We start from the raw sequence: 24,668 nt of genomic DNA on the forward strand, positions 1-24,668 counted from the left end.
GATCCATGGGTGACGATTCAGTCCATAGCCTGTCCATCTCCAACAGACTCGTTGGCGACGGAATTGGAGCGATCATTGGATTCATGTTGGGGCTTCTTGGTGTCCTCAAACTTCCACTGCCTGGCGTACACTGGCTTGGGCCAGAATCGTCGGTGTTGAACAAAACCGCTGGTGCTAGAGTTTATAACAATCCGTGCAGATGACGAGTCTGCCTTCGAAAACACTTTGGAACTGTAGACACGAACAGAAACACCAGCACTATCCGCTCTGCTCACAACGAAGTTTTCCAGCTGCTCCACTGACATATCCTTCTTCAAATCTCCTATGAACAAGACACTCTTTCTCTCTGTTGGTTTTTTCGATGTGACGACCTTCCACTGTGCACCATTGCAATCACTATCTTCGGACAAATCTTCAAACTTTTGAAGACGGGAAAGCGCATCACTTGCATCGCCAGCCGTGACCTGACCATGCTGGGTGTCGTGGGAATCACTATTTGAATCCGTTTGAAAGTCGCCGATTGAACCAAGCGGGGTCTCAACCGACGCCAACGTACTAGAGGTCGTACGGTCTTTTCTGTTGTTGCTTCCACTCTGCTGTGCTGCTGTGTGCTTACGTTTCTTCTTCTCGCCTGCACTGGCAATGGCGGCCGAGCTAGTTGATGTTGACTCAACCGAATGCAAAGTAGCATTGGTGATCATCAGCGTCAAAGATTGTACTTGTTGAGTCAACAGGTCTATGCGAACCTTAAGCCTCTTCTCCCTGTCTTCCGCTGCGCTTCGCTCGGCTTGGAACAATTCTACGAGCTGGGCAAGAGAAGTTTGAGAGCTGGACTCCGGCATTGCGCCAACAGTTGGATCAGGATCGCCAAATTGGTCCTGGACATCTACGCTTATCAATCCTGAGCTCATTATTGTAAAGTCTAGCCACAATGGGCTCACCTTACCAAAAATACACCACTGAAAACCAGAGCAAAAAAACTCTCTACTGCACTCCAGGGTGATTTTCGAAGACGCTTGCTTGAAGGTGTATTGTACCTACCACCTTTGTTGGTTTCAGGGTTCATATACTTTCTATTTGAAGTATACATACCTGTTAGCCATGGACTGCTTCTGGCTAGATTAACTCTTGTGTAATCAATGGTGCTAGTGAAGCTTATAGCAGATCCACTCTGATTTAGCCACCCACACTAGTACCAAGTATTACCTTCACTGGGGGCAGGGGTACCTGCAGTTGGATCCCGGGACGGATACCCTGATGCCGTCAATCCTTTTTCTGCACCTTGTCCTCACCCACTTACTGAGGTGTGGTGAGCCCATAAGTGGGATCATTTCAAGTCCACCCTAGTTTGGGGATTTCAGGAGGTGTCGGCCGCTGGGTGGTTCAATGGCCAATTGAGTCATCTTTCCAAGATGCCTTTTGAATCTCTCTCCCCTCTCCCGGGGAGACCCACGTGACCAGTTTTGGCAATGAGCAAGTACAAGTAAGTACAAGTGTGTGTGTGTGTGTGTGTGTGTGTGTGTGTGTGTGTGTGTGTGTGTGTGTGTGTGTGTGTGTGTGTGTGTGTGTGTGTGTGTGAGAGAGAGAGAGAGAGAGAGAGAGAGAGAGGCCTGCTCTGCGCAGGAACTGTGACCTGGAGCACACAGAGTGTGAAGGAGAGACGGTCGGCCTGCCATGGGCAGGAGCTGCGACCAGTAGTTATTGAAATGAGCCAGCTGCGGAGATAGACTACCCTCACCCGATATAAGTATGTTGACAAGAGTGTTGACAAGTATATTGACTATTGAATATTGACAAGAGTTGTACTGACACTGTGATTGAGGAAATTATGGTGATAGTGACGGAGAGATAGTAATCCCCAGCCGAATGGGGTTGAGAGGGAAGGGAAAATTGACAACTGACGGACAAACCAGTGAACAGTCAAGTCGTCGGAAAACAGAAATGACAAAGGAGTTTTTTGCAAAGCAAGATTTGGACAGCACGCGTGGGAGAGTGGTGCGCATAGGATGCGCATACATGTACATAGCAATGACATCATCGTCAGAGGATGCATGATCATCAGACTAGGTATGAGTGGTAGATGTTCCATGTTCGTTAACAGGGCTTAGCGCACAATTAGCCGTTCTACAGTAGGTCGTCAAGAACTCATTAGTTCTGCTCCTTGTTTGTCCATTGTTTGCCTACTGTTGTCGTAATACGTTCAGTCGTTCACCCTTGTGAGGTGTTGTCTTCCTTCTTTATAGACATGCATGGGTTTTATACATTTTACCATTGTGGATGGTCAATGCTCGCAAATGTTTGGTGTAGATTGAAAGGGGTTGGCAGGAAAGAGACCGTGTAAATATGTAGTGTGACTGTTGAGATTGAGTGTTGGAATCTTTGTTTTTGTGTTTTCATCTTTTCCTTTTTTTCTGCATACCACAGTACCCACAGGGATGGTGCAGAACGTAGCCACTTCAAGTGACAGTAATAGTATCCGTTTGACATGGAACAGGCCCCCCTTAGCAACACTCAATGGAAAACTGTCTCACTACAATATAGTGTACAATCGCACGCTGTTGTCTGGAGTAGCATTCAATTTGACCACAGCAACTGTGACTACATCGGCGGGCAGCGAAACGGACACAGCGTTCTCCCACGACATCACTGGGCTATCTGCTGGTAGCAAGTTTGTTGTGTCTGTGGAACCATGCCGAGGGTCACCATCAGCTTCCAATTTATGTGGACCAGCATCTGTTCATACAATTGATACTGCCAATGAACGTTAGTTGTAGGCTTGAAGAAACTTGGTGCATTTTCATATTGCTACTTCTTCTGGCTTTATTTTCTTTCAAGAGAATAGGAATCGGAGAGCATTCAGTCGCATTTGGTTTGCAGTTTGTCAGGGCTCAAGTTCTGTTGGTGCCAGAGAATGAATAGGCAAGGATTTTTCCGACGTATATTATTCCTGTGCGCACATGGTAGCTCAACTTCACACAGACTGCCACACATTAAAAGTAGGATGACGGTCAGGCCACGACGCTTCTTCTGGTACAGTACTGACAGTTCTGAACAGGTTGTTATGCAGAAATTCAGGCTAGCCATTCTTGTCAACGCTCCCATTCTCATATGCATAATTTTCTGGAGCATGAAGCAGAGCTCGTCATGGTTACACGAGCTGTTGCGATTGCATGTTGGAGAAATGTATATATAGAATGACCGTCAGAAGCACAGCATCATGCAACAGCAGCAGCAGCAGCAGCAGCAGCAGCAGCAGCAGTAGACACAAATACACACACATACATACATACATACATACATACATACACACACACACATACACTCTCACACACACACACGCACGCACGCACGCACACACACACACACACACAAGCACACACACACACACACACACGTATATTGTGAGTCGGCCACCCAAAGAACATGACCTGAAGCTACTGAACACAACATGTGCCATGCTCGAGTGTGAGCATGGAGCACCAAATCAGGCTCTTAGCGTCTCATCTGGTATTCCGGTGCAGTTGGTGGGCATGTACAATCGTACATCACTCGGTGTAGTAGCCAAATGTACGACCAACAGTACTGTTGACGGCATTGCGCACGGTGTTTTCTCTTATAGAATTGTCCCATATCGGCAGCAAATATATCAATTCCTATCTCCCACCTAAAGTGGTTTCAGAACGAGGAGAAGCACCGAGGACGTAATCTGGTCCTACCATTGGGCTATATCCCGATGCCAACTCCGAAGCTAATCGAAGGTGTTGCCTTGTTTCTTGACAAAGACGACGTTGCACTAATTCCACATCTTCTCCAGCACACCACCTTCCAGGTTCAATACTTGGGAACAGATGACATTCAGTTCACAAGCAACAGAGGCACCCCACAGGGAACTCATTGTCTGCGATGCTATTCATAGTGTACCTAGAAGCAGCCCTGAGAGACGTGCAAAAAATCTCACTGATTCGCCCCCAACTCGACATCGACTTGCACCTTCCCACAGACATAATCGTATGCTGGTGATGTTGACTTTCTGCCATCCAAGGGAACTGACATCCAATGGAGACTTTGCAATGGGATTTAAACTCCAGCAAGACAGAATCATTCCTCTGGACTCCGAGTCTTGAGAGGCCCGGTGACTGCATTGCAGAGGAATGGAGGCTGACCTGGAAACTGTTATCACTACTGGGGGTCAGGGAGAATATATCTAGTTTGTGTACACGCATGGACTGCAGCGCTAGGTTACAAGGCTAAATTATCCATACAACCAGGCCTTTGTCCTACTCTTGACCTCCATGTTTTACTATATGCACCAGTTCAAATCCAATGACGTCAGTGCTGTACTATTTGCTCACAGCTGTTTTCCAGTGTTGAAGTCACCTGTACTATTTGCCCATAGCTGTATTTCCAGTATGATGATCCTGTGAATGCAACAATGAGCTGAAGCTTTTCCGGTCTTTCTTCTTCTTGCCTTATTATTCCAACTGCAGGACCGGCAGCCTCCGTCCAAAGGCTGTCCTCCAGTGTCTTGGCTCAAGCGGTCACATTGTCATGGACTAGACCAGACCTTAAGACGCTACACGGAGCATTGAGCTACTACAATATTGTGTACAACCGCACACTGCTGGCTGGCGTGTCACATCTCATTACAACAGATAGAATGAGAGTTGATTCAATTTCTCCAGATCAAACCGATTTCTCCAAAACAATTAGGATGCTGTCCGCTGGTAGCCAGTATGAGATGTCAGTTGAGCCATGTAGAGATCCGGATCTATGTGGACCTCCTGCCACAGTGACAGTTGATACTGAGGAAAAAGGTGAGCGAGAATATAAGTCTTTTGTATGTGTATGCCAAATTGGAAAATTGGAAACTATGTAGAAGTGTAAAAATGTAAAAAGGAAAGGGACGTATGGATAAAAGTTAAGAGTAACTGTTAAGAGTAAATGTACTTCCTCCGCGTCATCGAAATTGTTGCAGTTTGACTTTTGACATAAAACGGGGTATTTACTCACCAGCACTCGTACCAGAGGCAAGGCAAGGGCAAGGAATCGGACATAGGCGATAGTCATCAATATAGGGTGACGGTAAAGTTCTATTTTCTGTTATTGGAAGCTGAAATTTTTGAACTAGACGCAATTTCTTCACTGATGTCGCTGCGATGGTAATTTCGACTCGCTGAGATCAGTCAGGCGTTGCAGCCTGCACATTTCTCGTGCTTATGGCCATTCACTCAAGCCTCATCACTGTTTTACCTTAGCTGGGGTGGGAATGACTTCGTGGAGCAAGTAGCAGCGCTTGGAGAAACATCGAGGTGTCAGCAAACTAAATGCATGCAACAGCGATAAAATTTGTCGCTCTGGCTGAGACTCTCAGTACATGATTGTACCTGCAAGAGCAGTGTAGCCTCTTCACGAAGTGCTAGTGATGCACGCGCAGGTGCCGTACCAGTGATGCTGAAAAAGAGGGCGCGCTGGATGATAGTACACTTACCTACATCAGTACATGAGCTGTGACCAACAGCTAAAATAAATGGGCATGCCACGGCTAAAAAAAGTTCATTTCAAGATCGAGGTGATTCCGCCGACGGTAATCAACCGACCTCGCAACGATCGTGTATTCTTACTGGGCTTCGTTGGTGGTGAAGTAGAAATCATACCAGAGCTAGCAGACTACAAGCATAGCAGCTCTTGTCCTGTGGAGAAAGTCAAAGCGTTTGAGATGAGGCGCGACCAACTTTCAACCTTCCTTGAAATATTTCGGAACGATATTTTTGCGTCCATTGACATCAGCGACGACGAGGACTCTGCATGAAAACTCTCAGTCCAACTGTCCTGGAACGTTACTCTAGTCTTCAGACTATCATACTGTGTGATAAGTTTTGTATGGTTTAGCTTATGGAGTTGTCAGTAACAAGTGGCAAGTCACTAGTCAAACTGCGACAATTTCGATGACGCGGAGGAAGTAGAAATGGAGTTGACTTTGCCCAGCGCCATGTCTTGCGAGAAGAAGCAAGCCACTGGTTTATGCGCTCACAATCTCACAAGCTCCTGTCACTCACAGAGTCTAGTCAATGTATTAGTTACTGTTTAGCCAACCTTGGCCATCCTCATAAGAAGAAAAAGAAGCTGTAACAGCAGTATGCTGTGTTCACAGCTTGGCTTATGCTGAATGGCTTGGGTGAACAGTGAGAGAGAGAGACAGACAGACAGACAGAGACAGACAGACAGAGAGAGAGACAGACAGGCAGACAGACAGACAGACAGACAGACAGACAGACAGACAGACAGACAGACAGACAGACAGACAGACAGACAGACAGACAGACAGACACACAGACAGACAGACAGACAGACACAGAGAGAGAGACAGACAGAGAGAGAGAGAGACAGACAGACAGACAGACAGACAGACAGACAGACAGACAGACAGACAGACAGACAGACAGACAGACACAGAGAGACAGAGAGAGAGCACCAGCAGCAGCAGCAAGGCAACCAACATCTAATATGTCAAAGTAACATTTTAAAGAGAACCAACCTACAGGTGCATGACTGCACTAGAAAGGGGAAGACAGGATGTCTAGAACCATCGTACATATTCTACAAAACTGGTACACAAGAGATCAGTCAATACATGGAAACATAAAATACTCAGTTTACTGGTTCTGATAGATAGGAGTGAACAGCACTACAGCAGCATTACAACATTACCATTACAGAGGTTCTGGGTACGATTTTCCGTGCCAAAATCCGTATGAGCACTACGGATTTTTCGAGGCGTGCTCCACACGATTTTTCGGCACGCCCATTATCTGTGTGGACTGGCTTTCATACGAACCATGTTTCGTCTGGAGATTTTGCGTCATCGGGTGCAGAAAGATTTTTCGCGTACAAATTTGGTACGAGAAACATCAATTTTCCGCGGGAAGTTTTGATTTCGGTACAAATTTTCAAAATAAAAAGGAATAGCGCGGGAATGTGACGTATTTGTGATCGTATTAAACCTAGGCAATGACGGCAAACACATAAGTTCCGTACTTCGGAACATTTCACTGCTCGAAAACGACGTATAAAAAATTCGTAGCGCCTCTACGGATTTTGGCACAAAGAATCGTACTCCGGAACCTCTCTATTACCACTTTAATACCTGTACATAAATATATTGTCACATGGGTAGTGAACGAAGTTGGTTGCTCCTGCATGGTGCTTCCTGCCGAAACTTGACACTTGACTGACTCACGACTGCAATCCAAACACGCGAGGAGCCCTTCGCACCTTCCACTCGGCAAACCTGCAAGAAAGCACCACTCCCTGCTCAATACACAGTATCTCGGGGAATGCACCCTCATCAGTTGAGCTTGAGTAGGCCAAGGAATATTGTGCCTGAAGAGCACCAGTTATATAATGCTCTCCAGGCCGAACCATCACCAGGGATACAAACTTACAGAGACGTTCGGTTTCCAGCGCGATAAACACCTTCTGAGACCCCAGGTAGCAGCGTGAGTCAGAGTCGCTCGTGAAGTGGTGCTAAACAGACGCTGAGAGCCAGTAGCTATTCACAACGTTGTCACCTCCAACAACTAGTCGCACGTCCACGCGAGGCACAACAAATAATACAAAGTATCGCCGAAGTTGCTACTTCTAAGTTTGTAGTGAACGAGTGCAATAAAAGCCATGAACAGACTTTCCAGATATTTTGGAAATAACTGTACTACTTACTGAAACTGACATAGTCGTTGACGGAACATGATTGTGAGGTGAACACGCACGGAATCTTGTACATAGTCATGGTGCCAGTGCTTTGGAGTAAGCAGCAGGTACTGTATGTCAGTCATCAAACCAGCTTCAGCTCTGCGCTCGCTTCAGCAGGATATTTCCCGCGTTTGCTTTCCTTCCACACGGACTGACGACCAGCACAGAGTCTCGCAGCCCCGTGGCCGTGAGGTCTTGATATACATGTATATTGGCCATTAATGCCGCAAGTCTCAGCCCTCCCTTCACAACAAGCCAGTCAATGAGAAAAAATGTCCATTTATATTAAGTTAACCCAACTGCTGCATGGACGATAAGTGCTGCTAATAGTGATCATGCACCCTGGCCTGAGTAGCTCACTTGGCTAATTGAAAGTCAGCCCACCTGGGCCACGTTATGTTGCTAGTACATGTACCACCCCAGTCACAGAGCACAAGTTGGTTGAGTTTGGCCGTCAGGAGGCCAGCGCAAGGTATCTGGGGCGTGGGTCTGATTCCAGCGAGGGGAAATGTGGTACCCCGCAGCACAAGGGTAGCGTGATACCCTGCGCCAACGTGCGCGCTGCATGAGTAGCGTGATACTCGCCTAGCGCTTTTGCTGTTGCCTAGCGACACATTTCTGTCTTTCCTGGGCCCCCAAATGCATGTTGGGTGGCCCTGCGCATGACTACACGTTGTCATAGCAACCTTGAAAATCTCAAGCCGGTTACCAACAAGCTACTCGAAGTAGGAATCAGACCAAGCCGCCGAATGCCCCCGCCGGCCACCGGCGCTTCATTGCAATTGACTTTTGTCAAGAATAGTGAGCAAGGACAGATCAAATTATGCAAATACATGTTCGTGTAGCTTGGAGTACCATCATGCTGAGGGGCACTCATTGTGAGACATAGGAGAGTGTAGAGCGATAATAAATTTCAGGAGGCGTGGGTGGGAGGGAGAAATTGCAAAACAGTTAGATGCGCGCAGCAGCACAGCTAGCAAGAGAAAGAAGCCGTGAATGGGTTTGTTCCTATTTTTGATGGCTGTGGCCGTCCGTTCACCCAACGGTATTCGTGCGTACGGCGTTTGTTTGTGCTGCCAGCTCGCGCCCGGCTTTTGTTTGTGCTGCCAGCTCGCGCCCGGCTTTTGTTTGTGCTGCCAGCTCAGGCCCGGTGCGCGAGTGAAACCGAACTTTGAAAAGGCTTTCGCTCTTTTATTAATAGTGCTATTGACCGGCTTTTCATACAATGCCTATTGATGTCTGGAGACATGCTGTCTAGCCTTTCCCTGGTACGCATTACGCAGGGCTTTGTTGATTCTTGAAGTTCGTACCGTGAACTGCCAAAGGGAAACGTTTGAATGGTGCTGGGCCGGGTGCGACATTACGGTGTCCCTGCAGCCGGCCTAATCTCGTTTGTCGCCACAACCGATTTTTTAAAACATTGTTATGACTAAAAATTGGCTTGTGAGCAACACTGGCTCACACTCAATCACTGCTTTTCACAAATTCATTTCAATTTCTGAAATGAATTGAAAAGCAGTGATTGAGTGTGAGCCAGTGTTGCTCACAAGCCAATTTTACTTATGAAGCTGCGTGATGCATCCTACAAGATTTTAAATTGTTATGACTGCACAATTTGTTTTCGTTGCGTGTTAAATGTAAATGTTCGTTAAAAACGAGAGAGCTTGGAAGCTCAGGGCCCTACGCTATGCTTTTTTGCCCTGATGACCTAGACAAAAAAATCATAGAGATGTTATAAATTCTTATAAATTTCTCTCTTTTTTTTAAGGCATAACCTGGGATTCGAACCCGCACTATCGCCCTACATGCATTCCCCCATACACTTCGCATTCATACTCATTCTTCCAAGTTGCTTCACGTTATGATCTTGCGTTTGAAAGCCCTATTTGAATATTGCGGGCAGCTGTATATATGTGGCCAGCTGTGTTTGATGGTACGGTACGGTACGGGACAGCTACGGGATAGCGCCAGGCGTGACACAAACACACAAACAAACACACAAATACCAAATTAAAGCTGTGTGGACCCTGGCTAGCGCCAGACGTTACTGAAGTAACGTCTTCTGCATAGCTACGGGAATAAAGTTGTCTCACAGCAGTATGTACTTTTGAAGTATGAATTGTGCGAATGGAAATGGTAATGGATGCATTTTGCATGAGGGTGAGTGACATTACACTTTTCTTCCTGCTTCCGTAGAACCATACATAACTCAACACAGTCATTGTGATGTACACACATAGAAGAGCAAAAAACATTCCGGGGCTAGCTACTGCTCAGAGTTCCATGCATGTTAGCCATTTTCAGGCAGTAGTAATGTGATTTATGTTGTTCATCTCGGTGAAAGATGTTCTGAGAAGAACAGTTCAAAACTTTTGTTGCACACTTCATCTACAGTACCTCAACTCAAACACGCTAACACCTGATATGGTTTACCGGGTGTTAGCGGCTGTCGTGAGTTCCCTTTGGGAACGGACACAATAATTTACTTTTTTACTTTTTACTCAAACACTCAAAACACAGTCTCTTTGCAGCAAACGTCGGCCTGGCCCATCATCCAGAGTTATGAATAAATCTGCTCGTCAACGGTGTGACTTGCACACATACAGCGGGGCAATGCTCTGCTTCTGCCTGCAGACGTTAGGCTGCTGGGTGTGATTATACCCAGATTCTGGCACCTTCAAAAATGTTCAAATGGTGATCAGAACGACAACGTGATACAATAGAAAAGCAATTATCAAAATAGACATTCACACATTTGGGATTTGGTGACAAATTTTAGTAGGTCATCTTCTGCTACTATGGGCTGCTACTTTCACTCTCTCTAATCATCCACCAGAAATAGTCATTGATGATTTCTTAAGAAAAAAAGCTTCTGTCAAAACAAATCGGTGTCCGTTGGTTGTGGATTGGTTGTGTTTGCTCAGTACACAGTGTTTCGGAGAATTCACCCCTCATCAGTTGAGCTCGAGTAGGTTACTGAAATTTGTGCTCCGAGAGTGCTGCCTAAAAGGGAGTTTAGCTTTCTTGCAGGTGCTGCAGTTTGGACAGTTGTGCATTCTTCTCGCGTGCTCCAGACATCGGCAGTCATGAGTCAGCCAAGTGTCCACCAGTCAACAAGCACAAGCTATAATGTTTGGAGCGGCCACCTCCTTCGTTATGTCGATAAATTAGGAGTGAAATGACTGAGTCGATAAATCGACTGGCCAGTCGATAAGGTCGAGTCGATAGAGGGATAACCATTATCAACTCGCACATTCTGTTAAGCAGATACATGCTTGAAAGTGCCCAGAGACACATGACATTGTAATTCATGCACTACTGCCAGTTCAGGCCATGCGTTATGGACCACACTTGACACATGAATCCATTTCGCTTTCACGCACGGCCCGTGCAAGAACGGTACAAAACACATACAGCATTAGCCCTTTTGAACGTTGAACCCTACAATTCTGTGTTACTCTTGCTTGTACACGGGTGTGTGAACATGAATGTGCATGTAGGTATGTGTAAACATGCTGTGTTTGTGTTCATACATGAGGGCAATGTCAGTCAATAAGCAGTCAATTATTTAGTCGACAGAATTGAATCTAGTTGATAAGGTATTTGGGTCCGTTGTTTCGCCCCTGCAGTAAATACAGTCACCGATCAGTTGCTCCAGGGTTCCACATTACTTTGTACATGGATGAGCGCTTACCCGTGATGGTTGTTTATTAGCGCGTTAGTACAGTGGTCCCTCTATAATCCGGCACCATTTGTGCCACGAAAATCTGCTGGATTAGGGAGGGTGCTGGATTAACAAATCTGATTTACTGCTGCAATGTGCATGAAGAGGACATTTTGGCTACTGAAAATTGTGCTGGTTTATCGAGGGTGCTGGATTATAAAGTGCCGGATTAGAGAGGGACGACTGTACTACAAGTATTTATATGCAGATCTACATGTATTTACTTCGAAGTACGTGCATAAGTCCTGACTGGGCCGGCTATGTTGCCATCCTTCTTTTGTGCTTTTTCTTCTTGGAATGCAGCACCCGAGGGCAGTGTACAGAACATGGCACTAACTCTACAGAGTGGCACCAGTTTGATTATAAGCTGGGAAAAACCACCAGCAAATACTTTGCACGGATCGTTGACTCGCTTCCAGATTGGTGTCACGCACAGTATCCTGTCTGGAGTTCATCAAGTGCTGCACAATAGTTTACAGGAAGCAGTAACTGATCAAACAATTACGCAGTATTCAAAGCGGCTCGAAGGGCGGGCATATGGCAGCCAGTATACTCTGTCAATTAGCGCCTGTAGACTTTCATTGTGTGGACCTCATGTGCAGATGTCAATCAACACCAGTGTTGGAGGTAAGTACAAGAATCAGTCCATGCACAGTGGTTACAAGTCTAATGTCATTTTGTGAAAGCCCAGACTTGCTTCTTCCATGCATGTAATTGTTGCTTTCCCCTCTCTCTGTCTGTCTGTCTGTCTGTCTGTCTGTTTCTCTCTGTCTGTCTGTCTGTCAGTCTGTCTGTCTGTCTCTCTTTCTCTCTCTCTCTCTCTCTCTCTCTCTCTCTCTCTCTCTCCCTCCCTCTCTCCCTCTCTCTCTCTCTCTCTCTCTCTCCCTCTCTCTCTCTCTCTCTCTCTCTCTCTCTCTCTCTCTCTCTCTCTCTCTCTCTCTCTCTCTCTCTCTCTCTCTCTCTCTCTCTCTCTCTCTCTCTCCCTCTCTCTCTCTATCTATCTATCTATCTCTATCTATCTACTCAATCTGCGGACAGAACTGTTTAGTCCTTTGTGGACTCATCAGCGCAGCACAGAGAAAATGAGGTCGAACCTGATACCAATGAAAAAATAAATTTTCCAAAGCCAGATTTAAACCAGGCCCGAACGTACCTTGCCAGAGTGCTCAGACTGACAAGTCAGTGAGCTCTGCATAACGCAAACAGCAAAGGCACTACCCCACATGAGAGTGCTCAACTGCTACAAGAGCAGGGTATCTATCTATCTATCCTTTAACATCGGTGGCAATGTTCTGCGGTGGCTCGAAAGCTACCTATCCTGCCGGGTCCAACAGGTCAGGGTGTCAGGTTCGCTGTCACAACCGCTCGAAGTATGTTCCGGTGTGCCACAGGGCTCAATACTTGGTCCTCTTCTCTTCTTGCTCTATGTAAATGACTTAACTCGTGTTCCAAGTACCTCCCTGTACGCCGATGATAGTACTCTTGTGGCATCTGAACTTTCCCTGCCCATGGCGTGTAATTCCTTGCAGTCGGAAATTCGCTCAGTGGTTGAATGGATGCGTCTCTGGAAACTTCAACCTAATGCTGGAAAGACTGTCATATTGTGCATTCCACTTCTCATCCGCGTTCTGATCTTTCCTACATCGACCAGTACCTACAGTAAAACCTGTGACTACCGACCACCCCTTGGTGCCAGCAAAAGCGGTCTTTAGTAGCAGGCGGTCTTTAGTTAGAGGTTTGCACCGCGCGACCATATATGGGTCTCATCATATGATATGTATGTCAACATGCAGCTAATACAATTCCCAAGGACTTGCACAATGCCATTCTTATTTCAGGTCAAACAACACTTGGAGAGAAAGACGGAGAGATGGAGAGAGACAGAGAGAAGATTTTTTGCAGACATGAAATTCAGCTGCTACTTCTGAAGCCAGGAGTCCAACGTTCCCTGTGGAAGCTTCGTTTTGCGCTGGGCTTCAAATTATTTGTTCATGCCGCGGGTCAGTCGTACCGACTGTCCTTGTTGTGACTTCTCGATTGCTTGGACGCGATCCTTCAGCATCAGGACCTTGAGGTGCTGCTTTGTTTCTGAATTCCTTGATGCCATCGTCGATTCGTCTGTATGACTGGGGTGACAGAGCCGCTCAGTCTTCGTTTCTCCTCGAGTCACGAGTAACATCGATCAGAGAGCGCTTTCGATGCGCTCTCCAAGACGTTTCCGATCATGTTTATTCTTCTTGACAGCGCTTGAAATTTAGACAGGTGTAGTGCAGTCCACACCGACTCCACAGTCAAAATGACCTGCGTTCATTTGTTCAACTGTAGTATCGAAAGATTCCTTTCAGGACCATGGAAAATCAGCAAAATTTCAAGAAGGAGCTTCAAGCAACATTTTGATTGCCTACATCGCGGTCGCTAGTTACGGGTCAAAAATCGTCTTTGGGACAAGAAAAGGCGGTCGCTGGTCGCGTTCAGCAGGTAGTCGCTAGTCACAGTGCATTTTGAATGTGGGACCGTCCGTGCCTGGCGAAGTGGTCGCTAGTACCAGGCTGGTCGCTAGTCACGGTGGTCTTTAGTTACAGGTTTTACTGTATTCCACTTCCCTGACGACCGGACGCCCATCCCAATTGTTAGCCACCACAAACACCTTGGAGTCATCTTTGACTCAGGCATGAGTTGGTCCCACCATCTGGAGTATCTCGAGCGCCAGAAAAGTTCGGCTGTTGGTGTTTTTTACGGTCACATGAGCCATTTACCACTAGCATGTCGTCGGGCCTTCTATGCCTCCTATATCTTACCCATAATTTTATACTGTGGCATTGTGTGGTGCAGTGCTGGAGCAGGAATGCTTACGTGGCTTGAACTAATGCATCGCAGGATTTTGAGAGCGACATTTCGCTTCCCACTTGATACCCCATTAACAATGCTGTACTCCCAATGCAAAACCTGTCCTTTACAAACCATAATTAGCAGACTCTGCTGTAGATTTATCCATCAGATTAAACTGCTGAAGGCCCCAATGCATATTCAAAATGCGCTTAACTGGTTTAACTCCTCTTCGTCAAGTCGTAATAAACTAAGATTCCCTATTTCAAGAAATAGCTCAATGAGTCGCTCGCCTGTTTTCATTCATTGTGGCCCGGCACAAGTGCACAGCAGTCCGACAGCTCCCCGTACCACAGCAGCCTGGGTCGGTGCAGTGTCCTGCCTGCAGTAGATGGCTCCGGAGCAGGGGTGGGCTTGCAGTGCATAAGTGCCAAGAGAGTGACAACTGTAACGACCGACCGCCTAATGATGCTCCTCCTGTTGCCGAGGTCCTGGTGTGTACTGCCTGCCAGCGTACTTTCAAGTCTACTGCTGGCCTCAAGCGCCATCGCTGTGGACACCGCCCGAAGTGCCCTACAGTGACTGATCACCAGCACTTTGAACATCATTGCCGAGTCTGTAATCAACGCCAGTTTCGGAGGCGCCAGGACCTGGAGCGCCATTTGAAGCACTGCCTACCTCTCCCCTAACCTCTCTGACAGCACCTCCCTTTGGGGAGCGGCGTGGCCATTTCTGGCGGCTGTCAATAGTAGTAGTAGTAGAGCGTGTGTGTGTGTGTGTGTGTGTGTGTGTGTTTTGTGTGCGTGTGTGTGTGTTATCGAGGTGGCAGTGCCATTGTGGCCGCTTGCAAGTTTTCAGCGTGTGCACTGCCACCTTCATGAGGGAAATGCCTAATACAATACAGGGTGCTCTTACTGGCCACTGCTCTGCATTTCCCAGGGAAGCAGTTTCACATGTGCGCTAAGTATGTCCCGGGAACATGTGAGCAAAGCTGACAACGAGGGCAGAGCAAGGGCAGAAGAAGGTTTTGCTTGCAACTCGAGATTCACACTGTGTGATCCTCAGGCAAACGCATTCTAGCAAAACTGGCATGCCTGCTGTTCCAATAGCTAACGTTATGCTGCAATGATTGTACAGTGCATTATATCTGTCTATGTTGGCCATGTCTGTGTGCTTGTGTACATCAGTAGATAGCCGAACCACGCCATGCGAGCAAGACTTGATACGATGAAGAGTACTGTAGTGTCTTGTATAATAGCATGTCTCATGATATAGAAGCCTGTTTTGAATACAAGCCTGATTTTAGAGATGCACTGTCAGCACATAAGCCTGGTTTTAGTGTTGACATATTAAATACCTGGTTTGTATAGAAGCCTGATGTGACTAGAAGCCTAGCCCTGACATCGGCTTCTACAGGAATCAGCCCGGCTATTATACGCGACATTACGGGTATATGCAGATCCGTCGATATCAAGTCTTGCTCGGGTTGTGTGGTTCGGCTACCTACTGATGTACGTTATGGAATTTCTAGCTGGACCTAGCTGGTGTGTCACCGTTTAGAGAATAGTATTAAGCTCTTGCTTGATGTGTATGTCTGTGTATCTGTCTGTGTTGTCCACGCCTGCATATCTGTGTATCTGCATGGGTGTTATATCTGTAGTTCCACAGAAGCCGGTGGACAATCTCAGCATCACACCACAGTCAACAGCTCTGCATCTTCAATGGACCAGACCTGATTTGCTTTCTTTGCGTGGAGCGCTGACCCACTATAAGATTGTGTACAATCGTACACTCCTTTCCGGAGTCGCTTTCAATTTGACGACAGCAAGTCTGACTGTGTCAGTCAGTTCTCCAATGAACACTCAGTTTTCTCAAGTCATTGATGGATTAACTGCTGGAAGCAGGTTTGAGGTCTCTGTTGAGCCCTGTAGGCTGTCTATATGTGGACCAGCTGCAAAGAGGGCTGTCAACACCACAGAGATTGGTTAGTGTGTCTATTGGTGGTCTACATGTAGGGTGCACTGGAATTCTATTCATGCCATTCTGACACTGCATTCAGCTGTCAACTGGTGCTTTCCCAACATTTCTGATATTATCTGGCTGTTTCACGCATGAGTGAATGCACTCCTTTCAAACTACATTGCTGGACAAAGTTCGGTGAAAAGTAATACAGTATTAACGAGACAACCCACCCACAACACCCTCAGCCAGAATCCAGGATTTAGCTCTGGATTGTGCGGAAGCTACATTTTTGGTGTGCGTGTGTAAACCTGCTGAAATGCTCTGGTACATGGTAGTAATGAGATCAGAAGGGCGCACTGTAGTTACGCAAAGATCACATCTCCCTATCAAAGGGAGGAGAGTAACATTCCGTTAGCCTAATAAAATGAAACACACATTCATCGCAATTTGAGAAGAGAAAGTATGTACTGGGGTACGACTGGGTTCTTTGTTCTTACTGCAAAAAAAGTTGCCGAAACTCCTGTGTACATAGGCACTGCACTAGTGACGTCATCAAAAGGCCATTTTAGCAGACAAACACAACCTAAAGGTGCAGGGTTCCAAATCCTTTTGGATTCTGGGTGATGCTGGCCATTCTTCCGGTTCAATAGATGTGTGTAGAATTGGTTGATAACCATTATTGCCGGGTGTGTCTTTACCACCATATCTATCAACCATAAGTCAGCTGCAGTGTTGTCTTCAACTTCATTCTCCCGTGTGCAGAATTGTTTGAGAAATAAATACCGGTAATAGTGTTTGTGCTACTCTGTGTGGATTCTTGGTATTGAACTGCAGCTGACAGGGTGGTACAGCAGCATAACATTGTCATGTGTATAAACTACACAGTCAATCCGTTTGCTGTACATGTATCTATCCTGTGTGTCTATTCTATATTATTCTATGGTGTAGCTACGGTGTATCAATTCATTCAATTGTGTGTCTGTTGTGTGTCTATTGTGTGTCTATTGTGTGTCTGTTGTGTCTATTGGTGTGCAGCTCCGGATGGAGTTGTGCTAGGACCCAATGTGACATCATTGTCGTCAACTGCCGTTTCCATTCATTGGTCTCTACCCATGCTGCAAAATCGACATGGCCGAATTCTCTCTTACTCATGGTCTCATGAGCGCCTGCTGCAGGCAAATGTTTCAAGTCGCACTTCAGCCTTTTCGGGTTTGTCACTGTCAAGGACACTAACGGCACACAACCTTACAGCTGGCAGCTTGTACCAGTTTTCCATCAGTCCCTGCAATGCGTTTGGCTGTGGTACTCGACTTCTATACAACATCTCCACCCATGAACAGCGTACGTTCATACTAGCTACACTGTACGCGTTGTGACCTTTGTACAGAGCTGACAAGTGAAATCACACCTCATGGAGCCATCATGTTCACAGCACAACCAGCACAGCCAGTGTGTGTAGAGCTATGGCTGAGCTGCACCCGCACTGTTATGTTCATGAGGCTGGGCTGCGATATGCATGAGGTTGGAATGCTTTACGCGTGAGGTGGACCGATATGTTGATGAAGTTGAACGGTTAGGTTATACACACTTGAGGGGAATCAAAACCGTTTCTGCTGTAACTCTGAGTTTCACGGTTTTAACCGATCATCAGACAGCAACTTGACTACAATTTTCAGAAGATATGATTGATATAGGCTGCAAGCTTTGATCATAGTGCAAATGGATGATCCGGGCTGATAGTGCAATTATGAAAATGATTGCGTGAGTTGGTTGACGAGCCGCATGCACAGTAGCACTACATTGCATATACGATGATCTTCCTGCCTCTGCGCACATGCATGCATATGATATGTCACACTTGATTTATAGTGTGTGAGAAATACCGGAAACAAGAATAGAAAGTCGTTTTTCAAACACCCACACTATAACCGATACCTACTGTACTTGCATCTATTTCTATTTCGGCAGTAGCAGCATGCTAGACATGAAAATAATTCTCTCACTTTTGCTATGTGCTTACAATGTGTTTTTATATTTTCTGTCAACTCGTAGGCCCCGCAACGAAAGTAAATTTACTCCCGAACTTTCCAGTCGAGGCCAATGCATCAACGCTGTTCTGGACGGAATTGCCACGCGATGATCGGCGTGGAGTGATCACATCCTACACTTGCTTCTATGACCGCATCCAGCAGGCTGGTGTGCTGGGTAGGAACTTCTCAGGAGAGGAGGTGGTCGTTGACCGGTCATGTCGCCTCTCCAATCTGACTTCCGGCAGTGTCTATGCGGTGGCAGTCATAGCTTGCACTGCTGTGGGCTGTGGTCCTGCTGCAAGCATTAATTTCACAACCTTGGAAATAAGTAAGTCCAGTGCATTGTATCTACAGCTGACCTGCATACCGTTATCCTGCACTATCTCATCTCTCTTCCTGTTTTTGTCGCCGATTTTGCAACTCGAAGACCAGATGGGCTGGGAGTTTCACTCACAAAAAAGCACAGAAATAATGAAAGTGTACGAGAAAGTAGTTCAATTTGAACAACCAAAAGTCCAAAACTAATCAAAAATGCCATCTCTCTAGAAAGGCGCAGTTTTCTGCTAGCCTGCACTTATTCCTTGGTGTTTTTAAAAGTCACCATCAGTTATGATCATGCTCGATACTTGCTAACAGTTGCAAACTGTGCTTATCAATTACTGGGAAGGCTTTTCAGCCACCAAAGTGCTGGTAATAGGCTGGCCAAGTCATTCACAACCCTGATCATGAAACCTACAATGGAGAACTGTGATCCCAAATGGTCTGGCATAAGCTGCCTTCGTTATGGGTTTTTTTCACAAACGAAATGAAAGTAGCATTCATTCAATGAAATTGAACACCTGAATATAGTCACTATAACCAACATCTCAATTGTTAACTAATATAGGTAATCATTAACCAAGTTTTCAGTGTTCGTTAACCCATAAGAAAGGCCCATTCTCCTTTGCCAGGAGTTGATGATGGCTTGGTTCCATTCTTTCCCAACTCAAATAAGTTGAATACCACCAACCAAACATCAAGCACATAATTATAAGAACTTGATCAATCCAATCTGCTCAAATCTCTTTAATTCCCGTAGCTATGCAGAAGACGTTACTTCAGTAACGTCTGGCGCTAGCCAGGGTCCACACAGCTTTAATTTGGTGTTTGTTTGTGTGTTTGTTTGTGTCACGCCTGGCGCTATCCGTATCTGACGGCAAAAAAGCATAGGATGTTATAAATTTTTCAATTCTCCTTTTTTTCAGGCATATCCTGGGATTCGAACCCGCACTATCGCCCTACATGCATTCCCCCATACGCTTCGCATTCATACCCATTCTTCCAAGTTGCGTTACGTTATTATCTTGCGTTTGAAATCCCTATTTGAATATTGCGGGAAGCTGTATGTGGCCAGCTGTGTTTGATGGTACGGTACGGTACTGGAGACGGTGTCGTATTACCCTCGATCGTACCTGTCCCGTCCCTATCCCCTACCGTACCGTGCCATCAAAGACGGCTGGCCACAATGCATATAACTCAAATAGGGCTTTCAAATGCAAGATCACAATGTGAAACAACTTGGAAGAATTAGTATGTATGCGAAGTGCATCGGGGGATGAATGCAGGGCGCGCGATAGTGCGGGTTCGAATCCCAGGTTATGTCTAAAAAAAGGAATTTTTAAAGAATTTATAACATCCCTATGCTTTTTTTTGTCTAGGTCATCAAGGCAAAAAAGCATAGCGTAGGGCCCTGAGCTTCCAAGCTCTCTCGTAGGCCATTCACACGACGGGCACACTTACTTTTATCGTACTGTTTCCAAGGATATTTACTCGGATACGATAAACTTGGACACACGCGTGCAACTGATTTTTTATCTTGGCCGAGGCCCTTTTGCTAGCGATTATCTTTGCACGCCAGGAAAAGTGTCGGTTGTTGAAAGTGCGTACTGCAAATGCAGTGCATGAACAAGGGAAATTTCAAAATTGAACATTTCCCGGCATTTTCAGGAGGTCACTATGGATACATTGACGGTTGCAAAGTTTGCCCAGCACCGTGTGAACTGAATCACGGTTTGCCAGTGTTATCTTGGTCACACATGTGCAAGTGTTTACACATCGTGTGAATGGCCTATAAAGGGGAAGTTAAGGCTAAAATCAAATTTTCACCAGTTGTAGTCTTCGGGGTGCTGAGTCGAATGGTCTTGGTCCGAGGAAGCTGAGACGCTCCCTTCCTACTTTAATCCCAATCGAACTCGCGCACTTCCACCGAAACTGGGTGACTGCGCCCTACTAGATGGGGATTTGTATGCAAAATGTCAGTAAAAGCGCCATTTCGTTCTTATAAAAGCACGGATGACCGCGATTGGCCCATGTGTTGTAGTCTTTTGGACGCTGAGTCGACTGGTCTTGGTCCGAAAAGGCTGCGATGCAGCATTCGGCCCTTATTCCCAATCGAACATGGTTGAACAAGCGGTCACGTGCTCGTGCGTACACCAGTCACCTGGTCACCGTGCCTGCAGGGTACAACTTACTAGCCTGTTTGACCTTTTTTGGGTGCAGTCCTGTCACTCAAGTTGAACTCGAGTTGAATCTTGGTGTGAAAGTTATCACCTGCTGGCGCTGTGACCAGGTGAATTGGGCACGCAGGAGCACGTGACCGCTAGTGTGTCGTGCAACGACTTGCTACATCATAATTCTCAAAGTCATCCACGCGACTTTTGTGCTGTCCACACTGCACTTTCCACAATGCCTTTGAAAGCACTAGATCTAGCGTATCATTAGCATATTGGCGTACTGTCTGGAATAACAAACCACACGTTTGCATATGGTTGCCGCCAGCCAGCTTACCTTCTCTGGCAGATAGTTTCTCTCTTCGGACCTTTCCAAAGCACCTTTTATGGCTCCTTGCCCCTGTATTTTACTTCTTGTTCGTTTTGTAGTCTGCCCAATCCCTCTAACAGTAACGTGTACAGTAGTCATTGCCGCTAACCGTCGAAGTGTCCGTTGTGACCAGGAAGTGGCCCGATTCACGCGCCCCCTTAGCAGGCGGAGGCCTAAATTTGCTTTGAAAACAGCATTAACAGCGAGCAACAATGATCTGCTCAGACCTTTGCAAAACGTTTGCCTGAGTGACAATGATCTAGCCGACGGTAGGTTTCACCACACATACTATGCTACTAATTACTCTTATGTTATTGTCCGTGTGTATTCATGCAGAACCTTCATCCTCAGTGGTTTCGCTTCAGATTGACAAGAAAGGATCAGCTTCTCTTACAGTTTCCTGGTCAAATCCACATCCAGATTTTCTGGGAGGCCCGGTCAAAAAATACAACCTGGTGATCCAGAGAACGCACCGTGCCCAGAAAGCCTCACCAGACACACCTGCCACCTGGATAAATACGCAGCCTTTTTTCAGCTTCACCAAGCTGACACCAGCTAGTAGATACATTATCTTTGTGGCAGTGTGTAATCAACTTCACTGCAGCACCTACAATAACATAACTGGCGAAACAGACGTAATTGGTAAGCACATGACAATGTGCGTGCGTGCGTGCGTGTTTGTTTGTTTATATTTGGCGTATACATACGTGTACGTCTTGAGCGCCGGACCACTTCTGGCTAGATTTGATGAACTACTGTGTGATCAATGGTGCTAGTGAATCATACCCCTATCAGATGAGATCTAATGTACCTACCCACACTTCTAGTATTATCAGGTATTAGTTACCTTCAATGAGTACATGTATGTGGTCAATGCAGAAGTGTGTGTGTCCTTTGTATGCCTTGTGAAGTACATATGTTGTAAAAGAAGGATCCACGAGCGGGATTCAAACCCAGCACCCCTGTCTTTCCGGGACAGTGCCCTACCAATTAGGCTACCGATTGGTCTCATGGGGACTTTATCTTGCCCGTAAAAAAGGCCGTTACCCCGCAAAAAAAAACAAAAAAAAACAAAAAAAAAACAACAGTATGGACAGTGCGGACAGTGTGGACAGTATGGACAGTATGGACAATATGGACAGTGTGGACAGTATGGACAGTATGGACAGTATGGACAGTGTGGACAGTATGGACAGTGTGGACAGTGTGGACAGTGTGGACAGTGTGGACAGTATGGACAGTGTGGACAATGTGGACAGTGTGGACAGCTCAATCATATGCAGAGTATTGTTCTCCTTTTGTATTTTTCAGCCCCTCCAACAATGACAATCTCAACAATAACTGTAGCACCGGACGTGGTTAACATGGAAGTACCCCAGTTTAACAGGCACAGGCAATTGGTTTTGCCTGTGCCACAGACCGACTCCAAAAATGGTGTGATTGTGGCTGCCGCGATTTTGGTGTACAGGAAGTGTGACAATTTGGTCAGCACAGGTGAGTAGTACGGGTATCCCCCCCCCCCCCCCCCCCCCCCTGTCACTTGATCATCAGAGTACGGGTATCCCCCCCCCCCCCCCTCCCTCCTGCCACTTGATCACCAGTACAGGCACCCCCCCCCCCCCCCACACACACAACATAATCACCAGTACGGGTATTCCCCCCCCCCCCCCCTTGCCACTTGATCACCAGTACAGGTATCCTGTTTGTGGGTTCTTTGGACTCTCTATTGCATGGTCATCACAAAGAACGTATTTGAAGCCAAGATGGTTCTGTTCTTTGCAGCCAAGCATTTTCACAGGTGTTGATTGAAATCTCTTGCATAAGAACAGCTTTTCATGCACTGCTTTCGTTCTGCTTTCATTCTGCTTTGAATAGGTAGATTAACTGGTTATTTCCTATACCGAGGAAGTGTTTCGTATGCATCGGCGCAGTCCACACCAGTCTAGAAGAACAAAGCAAGAGTCTCTGAACCACACAATGAGAAGGGAACGAAAATGTTTGGTTCAGAAACTCTCTCTCTCTCTCTCTCTCTCTCTCTCTCTCTCTCTTCATTTTTCTAGACTGGTGTAGATTGCATAGATGCATCTACTTCAGACAGTACTAGATTAAAAGATTAAAAAAGAGATTAGTTATTATTGCAAGCAGTCTCTGAAGACCAGTGGATGCCCGTTGAGAGAGTCATGTATTGTATTGTTCGTGCATGTGGATGCACATATGCTCGTGCGCACGCACGTGTGTGTGTGTGTGTGTGTGTGTGTGTGCGCGCGTGCATGCATTGTATGTGTGTTTGTGCCTATGATGGCAGGTAATCCCGTTGCATTTTCCGACTTTCAGAAGTGCACGACATGCCCATGTCCACCTTACATCGCCAAGTATGGTCCACTGTCAGAGGTTATCGTAGCGTCTGATGACGTGGTGAGTTGACAAAAGACATGCTATCGTGCTGCTACTGCTTAGTGCACACAGGACCTCATCATGAGTTCTTCTTGCATTACATCAGCAATGAGCACAGTGTCCAAACAAGCAACATACTGTCATGCATGTACATGTACATGGCTTTGTTGTGTTAAAAGTGCCTATGCCCTAGATTTGGCAAAAGCCTATGACGTCACTCTCTCTCACTCTCTCTCTCTCTATCTCTATCTCTCTCTATCTCTCTCTCTCTCTCTCTCTCTCTCTCTCTCTCTCTCTCTCTCTCTCTTTCTCTCTCTCTCTCTATCTCTCTCTCTCTCTCTCTCTCTCTCCCTCTCTCTGTGTATTCATCAGTGATATTAATTTGTGTTCTGTACATTTGTTATCTACCCAAGTTTGCAGACAGCTACCTGTTTCGGCCATCTAGGCCTCATCAGTAAAGCTACGAGCTTTAAGTAAGCCGAACTACTGGCCATGGCACAAGGATTGCACCAGAGACACTAAGATAGCTTGTCACTCTTGCACCAGAGTGCTCAAAGTACGAAAGTAGCCGATGATGCATAGCGCAGCACTAAAGCAGCCTACTGAGAGTGCTCAACAAAGCAAATGCATTTGTTATGTATGAATGGTAATGAACGTGTGTGTGTGTGTGTGTTTGTGTGTGTGTGTGTGTGTGTGTGTGTGCGCACATGCGTGTGTGCATGTGTGTACATGTGGTCATGTGCACGTCTGTGCACGCTGCATCCTGCTTTATGAATGCATGTGTTGACAGAGATTCATTGTCCTTGGTAACAGTAGCGTACCCACTTCTGGCCCACTGGCATGCCAACAAGTCTGTGATGCAGCTCTTGAAAGTGGCCGCGAGTACAGGTAAACCATTCTTCATTATACGTGTGTGGGTTTGTGTGTGCGTGTGTGTGTGTGTGTTTGTGTGTGTGTGTGTGTTTGTGTGTGTGTGTGTGTGTGTTTGTGTGTGTGTGTGTGTGTGTGTGTGTGTGTGTTTGTGTGTGTGTGTGTGTGTGTGTTTGTGTATGTGTACGTGTATGTGTATGTGTGTATGCGTGCTTATGTTGATGTGTGTGCGCTTATGTTGGTGTGTGTGCGCT

At 46.3% G+C, this 24,668-nt stretch overlaps 1 protein-coding gene across 1 annotated transcript in view; it reads left to right on the plus strand.

The window, feature by feature from the left end:
- Window positions 1–24,668, plus strand: part of LOC135805621 (mucin-3B-like) — a 99,435-nt gene that overhangs the window by 58,495 nt on the left and 16,272 nt on the right. Inside the window, exons 17-26 of the mRNA XM_065319687.1 lie at window positions 2,425–2,763; window positions 4,488–4,814; window positions 11,777–12,100; window positions 15,960–16,283; window positions 17,297–17,602; window positions 18,314–18,619; window positions 21,487–21,792; window positions 22,462–22,644; window positions 23,456–23,565; window positions 24,335–24,432. Of these exons, the coding sequence (XP_065175759.1) occupies window positions 2,425–2,763; window positions 4,488–4,814; window positions 11,777–12,100; window positions 15,960–16,283; window positions 17,297–17,602; window positions 18,314–18,619; window positions 21,487–21,792; window positions 22,462–22,644; window positions 23,456–23,565; window positions 24,335–24,432 (2,623 nt within the window). The remainder of the gene's footprint in view (window positions 1–2,424; window positions 2,764–4,487; window positions 4,815–11,776; window positions 12,101–15,959; window positions 16,284–17,296; window positions 17,603–18,313; window positions 18,620–21,486; window positions 21,793–22,461; window positions 22,645–23,455; window positions 23,566–24,334; window positions 24,433–24,668) is intronic.

This window comes from Sycon ciliatum, chromosome 1 (assembly GCF_964019385.1).
Source record: "Sycon ciliatum chromosome 1, ocSycCili1.1, whole genome shotgun sequence".
NCBI classification, from domain to species: domain Eukaryota; kingdom Metazoa; phylum Porifera; class Calcarea; order Leucosolenida; family Sycettidae; genus Sycon; species Sycon ciliatum.